The sequence below is a fragment of the Pteropus medius genome, unplaced genomic scaffold, assembly GCF_902729225.1.
Source record: "Pteropus medius unplaced genomic scaffold, Ma_sr-lr_union100, whole genome shotgun sequence".
In the NCBI taxonomy this organism is placed as follows: domain Eukaryota; kingdom Metazoa; phylum Chordata; class Mammalia; order Chiroptera; family Pteropodidae; genus Pteropus; species Pteropus medius.
The window spans coordinates 5,182,279-5,196,071 of record NW_024354498.1 but is presented as its reverse complement, the minus strand read 5'-3'; the positions used below and the strand labels follow the sequence as shown (position 1 = coordinate 5,196,071).

Below are 13,793 nucleotides of genomic sequence, written 5' to 3'. Positions count from 1 at the left end.
GTAAAGGCAGAAACCATAAGCTATGTCTGAAAAATCTGTTTTATCCTCTCCTGTGCCTAGCAAATCATGGTGTAAAAATGATAATTAATATTTGATTCTTTTACTTTGAGTGATGTCTAACGTACATATGGACAAGTGCTCAAATCATATAGATCAATGAATTAGTAAGAAGTAACATACCCTTGTACCCACCAGGTACATCAAAGCCTAGAATGTTATCAGCTCCTAGAATTTTCCACAGGCTCTTCTTCCTCCCCAAAAGCAATCACTATCTTGATTCCTAATGTCATATTAGATTTGCCTGACTTTTAACTTTATAAAGATGGAATCATATGACCTTTGATCTCTGGCTTCTTTTACTCAACATCATATCTGTAAGATTCACCCATGTTGTTGCATGTAGCAGTGACTTGTTTATTCTTGTTGCTGTGTAACATTCCATGGTGTAAAAGCACCAGAACTTACCTATCCAGTCTATTGTTAATTGCCATTTGGTTGTTTTTAATTTTGGAGTTTCACTGACAGTCTTGTAGCATGAGAGCAAGCCCTCAGACAGAACAACAGAGAGATCCTGGTGTTTGAGGTGGGAAACTGTCCACCGCAGCTGCAGAGGCCTCTGAGGTGGGCAAGGAGCTATGGGATGGATCATCAACAGCATCTGCTACCAAGCCCTTCTAGAATAGCAGTTCTCCAAGCTTTGGATCACAGGATCCCCTTATACTCTTAAAAATTATGGAGGACCCCAAAGAGCTTTAGTTTGTATGAGTTACATCAATGTTTATCATACTAGGAATTAACACTGAGAAGTAAAAAGATTTACTTCGTAATTTATTTTGAAATTAACAGTAAGTACATACTCTAATATATATAAGTTTGGGACTTATATATATGTTTATAAGTTATAAGAAAAATATATATTTCTTATATAAAATATATTTTTCTTATATAAAAAATATATTATAAGAAAAATCTATTTTTCAAAACGACAAATGTTATTAAAAAGAGGCATTCTGTTACTTTTTTCTTTTTTTCCAAATGTCTCCAATAGAAGAGTGCTGGATGCTCATACCCGCTTCTGAATTCTAGCTGATATGGTATCACATCTCACTCAGGAAAGAATGACAGTGGAAAAGGCAAAGAATGTCTTAGTATCATTATGATAATGGTTTTGACTTTGCAGATTTCCCGAAAGACTCTCAGGAACCCCCTGGGGATCCCTTGAGCAAAACTGGAGAACCACTGCTGTAGAACACCCCAACCAGCTTTAGCATGGAAATCTCCAGAGAACAGGTACCCTCAAGCTGACCCACTCAATGGAGAGTTTTGCTAACTGACTCCAAACCACCATGAGTTAATTCACTTCTTAGCTGAATAAAAACCGTTATTTTCTTCTTAACACAATTCTTACTTATAAAAACATTAATTTGAAATGATTTGATTTTGTTCATTAGAAGCCAGTGATGTCCATTATAAATATGAGAGTCCTTTATGTAATTTAAAATTTTTTAGTAGCCACTTAAAAAACTGGAAAAGAAACAAGTGAAATTAATTATAATAATGTTTTATTTAACCCAATATTTATAAAATATCTTTTCAGAGTATAAAATCAACAAAAATAAAATCACAAAAATCAAGTCATATAAAATATTAATGACATATTTTATATTCTTTTCATATTAAGTATTCAAAATCTAGTGTGTATTTTCATTTATAGTACATTTCAATTCAGGTACTAACTTTTTATCAGAAATATTTGATCTGTTTTTAGATTTCATAAAATTCCACAAAATTCGAAAAAGTAAATTCACATATTCAAGTTTTTCCAATAACCATGTGGAGTATCAGTATTCAAATTAATTAAAATAAGTGAAATAAAAGATTCAGTTCCTCATTCACACTAGCCATATTTCTCGTGCTCTATAGCCACATATGGCTAGTGGCTATCATATTGGACAGAGCATATCTAAACTTTATCCTCTGCTTTCCTTAGCCATTGGTTCTTTGGTACTTAAAAGCTTGATTAGGAAAAGTTAATCATTCTCTGATTTTTCTAGAAAACTTGCACCGCAGTGAGTTTCTTCATAGGCTGGTTAGAATGTCTGACAGAGAGCTGGGAGTGGGAGAATCACTCTGCAGGCACAGTTAGCAATGTCAGGTTCCCTTTTGGCTTGGTTTCCAGGACTTTCTCTTTCGATATTTTCATGTACATAGAACAGTCTTACATTGTTACTGAAATAGCTGCGAAATATGCTACTGCCCCCAACCAGCCTTGGAATGGACCTCTCTCTGATTGGACATAGTAGGAACTTAAATGGGATGACACCATGAAGGACTTAGACCAGTCTGATGTGCTTATTGGGACCAATCACTGGAAAGTTTGCTAAGTTCTCAGTGATTGACTCCACATCAGTGTCAAAAAGATAAGGCAGTTTTCCTTACCGTCTGTCTTCCTGTCTTCATTCATTGGTATGCTTTCCAAAAGGTAAAAAGAAGCAATGGAATGAAATGCCAGGCTAAAAATACTCAGGGTAAAGGTGTAGCACTGAAGTTAGCATCTTATTACTAAAAGGCAGCAAAAGTCATTAAATAAGTTTCAAAGGAGAGAGCCAAAGAAAGTTTGTATGGCATTAAAGACTTCATTCTGTTTGTGAAATACATCATCTTCAAACCATTTCGAATTTAGGAAAATGAAAAGCTACCCCACTTTACACGTTGGGGAATTTCTTACTTGTACCCCCCAAGGAAAAAGAATAGAATTCCAAGTCTAACCATTTGGTCTCATTACTGGAAATTTTGTGCATGATGAAGTGTTTGGTTCTTGCCATTGAGTAGGCAATTGAGAAAATGTCTTTTATCTTCTTTAAATGTTCTCCTTTCCCCAAGTTGACGGTTTAAGCTTTTAGTCAGTCTTATCATTCCATCATATCCATTCTCTTAATGTTGGACTTATTCAAGAATCCTGCATCTGAGTTCATGATGTCATTTAAATAAATCTAAAAGGAACTGGAAACTTCTGAAATTTCTTTATCTGAGGTAGCCAAACTAAATAAACTTAATTTAAATCCATCAGGAGCTCAGTGAAGGTTAGCATCATTCTTGTTGAAATGATTTCACACTAAATGACATATAAAGACTGAAGTTTTCTTGGGCTTCTCATTGAACTTGGTACCCTAAATTTTCTCTCTTCAGGTCCACATTGCACAGTGTCAGAAGAGCCATAACCACATGATACTGGCTAGATACAAAATGCCTTTCAATTAATACACTCAACTCTTGCAGTCAGGAATTACATAACTAAGACAGCAATGATGCCACCATCTTGAATATGTTCTGATTTGGGGAAGCCAAGCCTTTTCTTTAGCACTCACATTAAAGGAGCCAGAGTCATCAAAAGATGAAAGGTTAAAGTATTAAACCTATTAGGGACCTTGGAGATTATCTAATTCTGTTTCTCTGTCCCTGAATGGTCTTATTCATAAGACCATATTAATGTTATATCTCTTTTCTGAGTAAAATGTAGTTTTGCTTTTACTAGGATCCTCAAGAAATCTTAAGCGAAGTGTTAGGTTGTTCTAGAACAATAGAAAGCCCAATGATTTGTCCTCCCCTTCCATGACCAAATTCTCTTCCACCTGCTGACTGATCTCTAGTTCTGTCATTCCAGGTTTATCCTTTTAGCATTAGGCTTGTAATTGCCATTAAAATACAAATACCCTGGAAAAGGCTAATACTTAACTATTATCAAGTGTTTTCACTTTGGTGCTAGAAAGTGTCAAAGTAAGGTGTTTTATAACAGCAAGGCAAGGGAGTTGTGTCAATAAGATTGTATCAGTAAGTTTTGTATCAATAAGGTAAGGGGGTTGGAGAGAGAAAGAGGGAGTGCCAGCCCAGAGGGCAAAAACCCCTAGTGGGGAACTTGGGGGCCCTACTTGTGGCTCAACAGACTCTGGCCCCTTTTCCCAAAACATCTGCATTTGTATGAATTTACCTGCATTTGTATGAATTTATCTTTGGACTCCCTGTGGTGATCCAGGTACTTGGTAATTGTTTTTGCCAAAACTTCAGCCCCTGCCAGGTGGAAGGTTCTGGTACTGAGGGGCAGCTCAGGTTCAGGGTAAGGGTTCCCAGCCTTGCCAGAAGGGTACGTTAGTGCCCTTCCCATCTCAGATTGTGGAAATAACAGTAGGAAGCCATCCAAGGTGGAACAATTAGGGTCTTGTTTTCAATTTTATTATGAATGGGAACTCCTTTTCTAGGCTCAAAGAAAAGCATTACATAAGAGGATATATGTAGTCACCCATGCATTCTCTCTCTCTCTCTCTCTCTCTCTCTCTCTCTCTCACACACACACACACACAGACACAAACACACACACCTTCGTGTGCAATGAATGTTCCTCTAGAAACACTCAGCAAAGCAAGTGACAGGTATTTCTTGTGGGTCGCTGGGATTTCAATCCTTGTCTTGCCTTATTGTTGATTTGGGATTGGGATGTGATGGGAGATAGTCTGCTTTCTTAGGCAGGATCCCTAACCTATATTATTAGGGTAACATACTATAGTGGTTTGGAGCTCAGGCTGTACCATTTACCACCTCCAATGCCTTGGGCAAACTATGTAACCTCTCTGTGCCTCAGTTTCCTGATCTGTAAAATGGATATAAACTACTATCTACGTCATAGAATTGTTGTAGGAATTAACTGAACTGGCAAACACATAGCATTTAAAACAATGTCTGACACATAGTAGGTGCTCAATAATTAACTGTTGCATGAATAGAATATTAATTTTATCATTATTATATTATTACCATGAGGAAATTTCCATTACATAATGGCCTCAGATTTAGTGGGAAGAATGAGGAGAATCCTATTAAGTATCACAACTTCTGTTCTTCTGGTAGGACCAGATCGCCACTCAGACTCATATGCACATATTTCTCAGTGTATGAAGGAAAAGGAAAAACAACAACTAAATGTCTCAGAACAAAACAAATGATGAAATCTGGGGTGAGACAGAGAGGGGGATTGACATCTTACAATTAAATAAAGGCATTGCCACAGAGCAACTTATGGAGAGACAGTTGAACCAGGCCTGGGTTTTTTATTTTTTACCTCTAAACTTTGACTGATTGGAAGTGTTAAGCTTCCTCTTGGATTTGAATAAACCACAAAAGGAAAGCATATTGTTTCCTTTGTTTAGCACTTTCAATCCCTTTTCTGCTTCCTTTCCTGGATATTTGCTCTGATATAAGAAACCAAAATGGTGGCACTTCCTTCAGAGAGCAGAGACTGACCTGCTATGCAGCTCTATAAGGAGACGGAGTGCTATATAAACTGTACTTAGCTTAGCTCCTTATGAAAAGCAACTGACAGATGGGATACTGGGGTGTACTTTATCATTGATGCTCCCCATTTCTTGACTATGTGATAAAGACTGCTTTAACAGACTCTGGCATTAAGCCTGGTGGGAGTTGGAACAGCTGTGGGGTAAGGCAGCTCCAGCCAGGCCTGCTGGGCCTTTAATTTTCCATATATGTGCACATATGTAGAAGAATGCAGCAGATGGGTAGCAAGCTAGCTTGCATAGCAATCCAAGTAGCAGTAGGTCTGAATAAATCACAGTGGCCTGGGCTGCAAATTTCGCTCCAGGGGATGGGGACTTAGATAAACAGGGAGAAAAGGCCTTCACTCAACTTTTTCCTGAAATGCTAGAGGAATAAAACAGGTCAGTGATGAATACGAAATTAGCTTTTGGCCAGTCTCCAAAGTGATTTGACCTATTTAGGAGTCATTGAGAATGAGCCAAAGGAAGTTCAGTGGCCTGCATCTTGATTTGTCAAGGGAGAAGAGAGAAGGTACGGGGACTGCCAGGCAGCCAGATTCCCTGAGTCACTTGTTATGGAGCATATGAGTGAGTATGGCTGGAACTCATGAGAAGGGTTCTTGGACTCTGACTTTGGGTCAACTCCTGGCACAATTTAGTGTGCAAATGATAACCCCAGCAGATGTATTGGTAATCTGGTGTGTCCCTGATCACTGAAAGGACCATATAGGATTCTGAAAGCTCCCTGTAAGTTAAACTCTTCTCCAAGACCCTTCTGTAAAAGATAAACCTAGGCCGAGTCAGCAAAGCAAGTGTAGACATTAAGACTTCAGTGGAAGGCAAAGCCACAAAAATACCGAGGCTGACTCTACTACAGCCCTATAGGTTGGAGTTGGTAGTGGATGCTGTTGGTGCCCTGCTTATATCTCCTTTACCAGCAGGTGTACCCCTCCTCCAGCTGCTGCTGGTATTGGCTGCCCCTTCCCCAGAGAGTTGCTATCTGCCAAATGCTAGCCCCACCAACCATCTTGCCTCAAGGTGCGACTGGCTCTGTGGTGCAATTTGTACTCCAGAGCTCCCTGTGGGATCAGGCTGAACCAAATCTCCAGCTGAGGCCACATCCTTACTTAGCACCTTCCCCTGCTGCTTCCTGTTTTCCTCGTGCCCCTTCTACTGAGAGCAGCCCCCCTCCCCATATATCACTTGAACAAGAATCCCCATCTTAGATTTTGCTTCTAAGGAACCTGACCTAAGAGAGAGTTGGGGTAGAGGGGCATTTGAGAATAATCCCAAACCTGAATACACATCAGAATTACCTGGGAAGCTTTAAAAACACAGGTCCTACATCCAAAGATCCTGATTCAGTAGGTCTACACTGAGGACTGAGATAAGTGTAATTTTCCTAAGTGGATCCTTGGTCATTTTAATGCAGCCAGTCCTTTGACCAATAGGAACCACTCACTCTAGTTCATCATCTTTATTTCCTTCCTTAGACCTTTTAAGAAACATTTATTGATCAAGTGCAGGAACAAACCACATAATCTGTCAAAGACACTAAGAAGCAGAAATTTAAGTAAAAGAATTCACAGTTCTTGGCAAAATTTCTTGAAGTTCAGCATACCATGCTGACTCTTAGAACTTTCTAAGCAAATTGTATCTTTACATTTTTTGTGTGTGTTCTGAAGTGTAAAGATCTGGCTGCATTGGAAAAGGGAGATTCTTTTGAGGCATTGAGTTCCTATGGAGCTTTCCAAAATGGGATATTTGACCAAACTTAGAATTTAATTAATGCTTCCTAGTCTCCATGTTCAGAAGTGTTAACCTACTACCACCCCCATGCTCCAGAAAGCCCTTTCCTGTACCCCCAGTTACTTTCTTCATTCAGTAAATACTTATTGAGCACCTGCTATGTGGCTATGTGCCGGGTACTATTCTAGGCACTTGGGCTTCATCAGTGAAAAAAAAAAAACAAACCCTGCCAGCTTACATATACATATTAATAGCTGTGTGATCTTAGTCAAGTTCCTCATACTTTCTGGGTCTCAGTTTCCTCATTCATAAAATGAGAATAATAAAACTTACTGCACAGGGTTATTTCAAGGGTAATGTTCTATATAGAAAGCACAGTCATGGGCACATCATTACATTCTGAAAATATGGTGCCTATCATTATTAATTATCGTCATTGTTCTGAACATGTCTATCTTACCCAATAGGCCATGAACTTCTCATGGGCAGGAATAGTACCCAAGGCCTTCTGGTATCACTCAAATATCTTACTAGAGTAGGGAGGAGCTTAGTAAATATTGGTTGAGTGGACAAAAAGCATCTCAGTGTAGAGAGGACCTCCTGCTTTCTTATGTTGCTCAATTTAGGAAACAGTGGGAAATAGACTAGGCCCCGTAGGAACTTCTTTTTCTTCCTAATTTGAGCTGTGAGTTGTAGTGGGTGGTGTGCTAAAGAAAAACAAGACTGAATAATAATCTACTCCTCATACTCTCTTGGAAGGCTGCAGAAAGAAAATATATATTTTTTTCTTTTAGGGGTTCTTTTCTTTCTTTTAAATTTTTTTTGTCTTCTATTATACATTTAGTGTTCCAGTAAGTCCTGCTGGCCTCTTTTTTTGTGTGTTTTTTTTTCTGTTTCCTAATTCTCTTTTCCATCCTTCTTTATTGCTTGCCTTGGTTTCTGCCACCTATGGGAATAGTGCTTCTGGCCTAGTGTCCACAGAAGAAACTTCTGGAAGTTAAGAGGCATTGTGCATCCAGAGTCCCGGAGCTGTTACTCTCTAGTCACGCAGACAACACCCCACAAAGAGCTAACCAGTGGTTGCATCAAAACCACACATCAGGTTTGTTGACCACCAGACTCCCTCCATTTTATTTTCTCAGCCCAGCCTTCCCCCCAGCCCTTCTGCAAAGGTGAAAGGCAAGTTCACAGGATGCGGGGCCTTCTTTCTTTCCTGACATCTGGTTTGATTCTGGGCAGCTAAATAGTGGCCTTGCCATGAACAACAAAAGCTAATTCACTGTGGTTTTTAAACACTAAGTGCAAATATTTTTCCTTTTCAGCTTGGGGTCACTGGAAGGGAAAAAACAGGACTAAGAAGGAGATTAACCTTTTAAAAACTATTACGACTTCCCATAGAAAATAAAACAATGGCATCATTTCCTTCCATTCATGAGAGTCTTTTTATGAGTGATTGTTGTTTGAGGCAAGACTGGGGATCCCAAGAAGATTTTTAAATACTGTTTTAGCTTGGTTTTCTACTCAAAAGCCCACCATGATTGCTTTTAAGAGCCCACACAAATCTCAGTAAAGCCCAGGGCCACCCTCTTTGCTTTCTCTCTCCTCTGTCTTTTATCTTTGGCTGGCTTTCCCTCTACCTTCTCTCCAGCCCTTTGATTTCTTCCCTCAGGCAGGGCCCTGGCACTCTGCTAATAGGAGGGGAATGTTAGGCAGGAGCACTGCAATGTACAGTGTTTTAGGCAATGGCCATGCCATCCACTGATGCCACTAACAGATGCTTAGAAGGCTGAAGATTCTGTCTGAGTCACTTCCCCGAGGATCCAGTCCGACTTTCTGTTGATTTGGGCTGTCTTAATGCATTCCAGAACCTCAGTGCCATCCAGCTCCTCTTCAGAAGTTAAGTCACCCATTCTGGCTCTTGCTCCACATAATTAAGGAGCAGAAGCTTCCAATGCAGGGAGTTGATGCCATCAACTGAGACCTGGTGACTATCTGAGAAGAAAGCAAGCGCATCTACCTCGCTATTAGTTATTTCAATGTTCTCTCTGGACTGCGAAACAAAAGCTCTTCTCTGACTTTCCATTAGTTTCTATTCTTTCCTTCTTTCCACCCTTCCAGTTTTTGCATATGGATTCATTTGCTCAGTTCAGGTGGGAGGTGAAGCACATGCCATGATGACATAAAGGCTATTAGAGCAAAGCTGTGGAATTCCCTAAATCCTCCCTTTCTTGCCAAGAGGACGATCTGAATAGGCTCCAGGATGGTTGATGTTTGTGAAGGAGCTTGAGAATTCTTGCCATGTACTACCACTGTTGTTATTAACGTTGCCAGAGTCTAACATGTTGATACAGGTGGTATGTACGTTAGGGGTCAGAGGGGATCAGAAATTGATTTGCAATCTGCAAAGAGCAAACTCCAATTGTGTTACCCCTCCCCATCCTTTCAGTGTGTGTACAAATATTTGCAGACCTGTTGAACAGTTCACCCTCACACCGACCTAAAATTTCACAACCAAGTGAACCAGCACCCGCCTGTTGAGAAGAATGGGTGGCAACGTGAGACAGCCATGGGGTGATGGAATGGGATGTATTCCTTCTCATGACTGGACAATTGGCATAGATCCTGCTGTGGCTCCCTGAGTTTTAGTATTTGCCCAGCTTCCTGTCTCTGGCAGCGTGTTCATGGTTTCCATAGCCACGTGGCACTTGGCAGAGCTTCTCAAGCTGGAGTGGCCTGAGAGTCTGCATTTCTAACAAACTCCCTGGTGATGGCTGACCCCCTGGCCTATTACAGTTGGAGCAAAGCAGCTGTAAAAAAAAAAAAAAAAAGTACCACGGCATTCTAAACTATTCCAGGGCTGGAAAAGGAAAGTGCTAAGCCCCTCCTCTGGAGACAGGGTGTGGCTGAGGCTGCCCTGGAGTCCTGATTTGCCATTCAAGTGAACCCCGGAGGGATTAGTGGCTGGCCCAGCATTTGGGTGAGACCATCTCCCCCTCCAGGGGGGAGTCCTGGAGGCAGCACAGATGTTGTGTGAAAATCTGCCACCCTCCTTGCCGAAGGTTGCCCTCTCTCGCCCTCCTACCCCCCTGCTCTGCAGCCGACTTAAGCAGATCAGCTTTCAGCTCTCTGGGACTCTGAGAGGGCTCTGGATAAAAGAAAAGGCCTGTCCTTAAGAAGCAGAGCGGGAATCCAAGCATGCCTCTCGCCTGCTGCATGCCCAAGAATGCAGGTATTTGGGGTCTGCAGCATTTCCTAGCAAGACAAAGGGGGAGGGGAGTTGGGGGAGCACCAGGCCTAACAGAAGTGGGCTTTGCACTGCCGCCTTCCATTCTGGGGGACTGAGAAGTATGTTTTTTGAAGAAAGTGATCCCTTTCACAGGAACAGACATAAGCAAGGGAGGCTGTGCCTGCCTTTCAGGGTTGACTTTGACAATTTGGGGTGAGTGAAACTTTGGGGACTTTGGGTTCTTTATACTGGCTGCCCATGTTTGCAACTTTGCTTCTTCTGAGGTGTTGGGCTACTTAAGGCAGACAGGAGAAGACTTTCTCCCTTCTTCTAATCTGACATTTGCATGTCTTCTGAGAGGGCCCAGAGGGTAGCCCAAGTAGGAGTTCCTGTGCCCAAAGCTGCTGAGAAGATGCCGCTGTGGGCTCAGGCCTGTGTCCTGCACCAGCTTGCACTAGGCCCGCCTGCTCTTCCCTTTCTGTTCCTCTGGCACCCCGCCCCCTCCCGTCTTCTTGGAATTCCTCAGTATCCTGCCCTCACCCTGAGATCACACAGAGAGATTTATCGCCCCATGACCCAAAACAGCCCTGAACTGTGAGTCCCTAGATCCAAGTTTCTCAACTTCTAGTTCTGTTCCATCTTAAATGGGCTTAATTCATTTGGGGGCTGGTCTTGACTTCTTTAGTCCTCTAAACCTCCTTCATGATATTTCATTATCACAGATGGTTGGCAGCACAATTGAACCCTGTTTGAAAAGTGTTGAACTCTTTGCAATATTTGCCCTCTATTGGGTTAATCCTTCCATTTTAATTCAGGCTCCTGAAGGTCAGGGATAGTGCCTTTCTTCTATTTCTTCCATAGACTCCACCCTCTCCCATAGTCACATTGAGCACGCAAGGGATAGGCAGTGTGAGTGTTGAGGTCCTTGTTGTCTCTGTCCCAGCTAAACCACCTTATTGCACATGTGCCTCCGCTGTCTCTGTGGAGACTGATGCATGGCACGTCCATGCTCCAAGGGCCACCCATTGGTCTAACCACTCCCACTACAGTTGTATGCAGCCCTGCTCAGTGAAAGTGTTGTTCTGTCCTGTCATCTCAGAACACACCCTTTGAGTTTCTTTTCCAGGTGTTATGATGGGGAGACACTGGTTTCTGCCTGCTTTGTTACCCAAGATCCCTTAGAAGGGGAAGGAAACATGCCTGTGGACCAGGTAGCTTCTCACATGTGCCACTGAACCCTGTCAGTTTCTTTAGGGGATTGCAGTTTCCAAATTTGGGAGTGAAGTTGTTCAGATCTAAATCCTTAATATCATATATGTATATGATGAATAACCATTATTTTATGCGCAGGCCACACCTCAGACCAATTAAATCAGAATCTCTGGGGATAGACCCAGGCATCTGTACACTTAAAAAACCTTCTCAGGTGGATTCCAATGTGCAGCCAGGGTTGAAAATCACTGACTTAGGTAAGAAGTAGGAACTCCACTCCCTCAACTTCCCTCAGGGAGTCAAGTGAGACAATTAAGGACCTAAGTCCACACATTTTCATAAGGATCAGTAGATTCAGGGGAGAGCCAGGTAGTATTCATCATGGCTGAAAGACTAAGTAATAGGAGAGAATACCAAAGAAATAAGGCCCCTTCAGGTGCCTGCCAGAAGTTTACAGTCTAAGCTCAAGGAGAAAGATGGGGAGGCCTTCAGAACAGCTTTAACCAGTTTACCTTGGAGAGTTGGATATCTAAGGCATGAGGGTGGCTGGCAGGCCAGGAAGCAATGGGGAAGATTGCAGGGCTACATAACGGAGGGTTCAAGCTGTGTAGAACTGCTGGCACTTTATGAGTTTGGCCATCTTCTGGCATAGTGTCAGCGAGGTTATGCCCTCCACCCCTGCCAACTCTGGACATCGCACAAGTGTGAAGACTAGGTCCTTAATCAAAGATGCCTCCAAGTAGGACCTGGAAGATATTGCATTCAGCACAATAAAAACTGAGGGGAAAATGACTGCTTTTTGCCTCAACACAAATTTTATTACACCAGGTTTCATTATAAAAATGTTATAGTTTTGGGTGTGTGTTTAGTACATAAACAATGTAGTTACTCTGATCTTCACCATCTTTCAAACTAGAGTCTCAGGGGAGTTTTATTTACTAGATTTAAAGCCATAGAACAATTGTTTCATACAATTTCCTTATAAGCATAGGAATAATTCAGGGAAAAATAAAACTCTGTGCTTTCTTTCCTCCTCAGCCCCTGCCCAATTTCCCCATCCTGGAGGCAGGCACAGCTACGTGCCCACAATGTTAGATCTTGTAGCTGATAGACTATAGCTGGGTAGACATAAAAGGGATAGGTTGGACTTCAGGAAAAGTGGAGCATGGGACTTAAGCTTCAGTCTCCTGTCGTGTCCAGCATTCAAGGGTGTCCTGGTAGGAGAACCATGTATGAGAACCACTTAAGCTGATCAGGCAAGCTCTCTGGACCCAGACCCTTATGCAAACCCATAGTCAGGGGCCAGGAGGCCCAGCAGCTACTGCCATTATTTATGCCCAGATCTCTAGGCATCCATGTTTCCCAGAAGCAAAACTTTCATATCAGTATAAATGTTAGCTCAGGTTCCTCAGTTCGTTCTTGGAAATGCCACATTCAGAGCAAGATGTAGGCTGACACCATCTTATGGCAAAGTCTGTTTTGTCCATTTTATTGGTGGTTTCCATTTTTAAACTTGTATTTTTTTCTAATTCTTAAATTGAATGCTTAGTTTAAAAAATAAATATAAGAATTGAGAGCTATAAATTTACCTCAGAGTACAGCTTTGGTAATTTCCAGTGGTTTGCTACATGGGCTTATTGTTATGGGTTTCATCCTCTAGATAGTTAGGTTTTAGAGAGGCAGCATGATGTGGGGAAAATGGGCTTTGATGTCTTCCAGATCTGCATTTGAATTCTTACTCTACCATTTATCAGTTTTGTGACTTTGGGAAAGTTAAAGGATTGCAACTTCTTCATTTCTAAAATGAAGATGATAACATCTGCCTTGTGTATTCTTTAAATGAGAATGAAATGCAAGAATGCAGGCAAAGGACTTAGCATAATGCATCTAGTAGCTGCTCAATCCATAGTAGATATGGAAAATAATCAAATTTAAAATAATATGCCTTTGGCACAGGCAAAAAGCTTTGTGACTGGGAAGCTGCTCTCCATTTGCATGTCTTAGGCAGAGGGCCAGGACAGTGGGTGTCCTTTCTGAATCAACCCACTTATCCTAATGTCCTCCAGAGGCACTGGCAGATGGGACATGAAAATACCAACAGTGGGCCTAGGGGAGGGCATGCAGCCAAATGTTACACTGAATTGAGCATGCTAAGGCGAGCCAAGAAAAAACTCAGCACAACAAAAAACTCACCATTGAGAAATCCCTCCGAAATTTCTTAGTCTCTGTTTCTTGTGGAATGTTCCCCAGTAGAATATTTGAGCTGCTCTGTCCCAGACCTG

At 41.6% G+C, this 13,793-nt stretch overlaps 1 protein-coding gene across 3 annotated transcripts in view; it reads left to right on the top strand.

Moving 5' to 3' along the window:
- NHS (NHS actin remodeling regulator) overlaps nt 1–13,793 on the top strand; it is a 335,830-nt gene that overhangs the window by 230,869 nt on the left and 91,168 nt on the right. Inside the window, exon 1 of one of the 3 annotated variants that reach the window (XM_039852309.1) lies at nt 10,013–10,302. The exons of 1 other annotated variant lie outside the window; for it this stretch is intronic. Coding sequence is in view for 1 of the 2 variants with exons in the window: in XM_039852310.1 (XP_039708244.1) it covers nt 10,269–10,302 (34 nt within the window). In the remaining variant the exon portion in view is untranslated. Of the gene's footprint in view, nt 1–10,012; nt 10,303–13,793 lie in introns of those variants that run through there. One more of the 3 variants, XM_039852310.1, reaches the window with a different exon arrangement.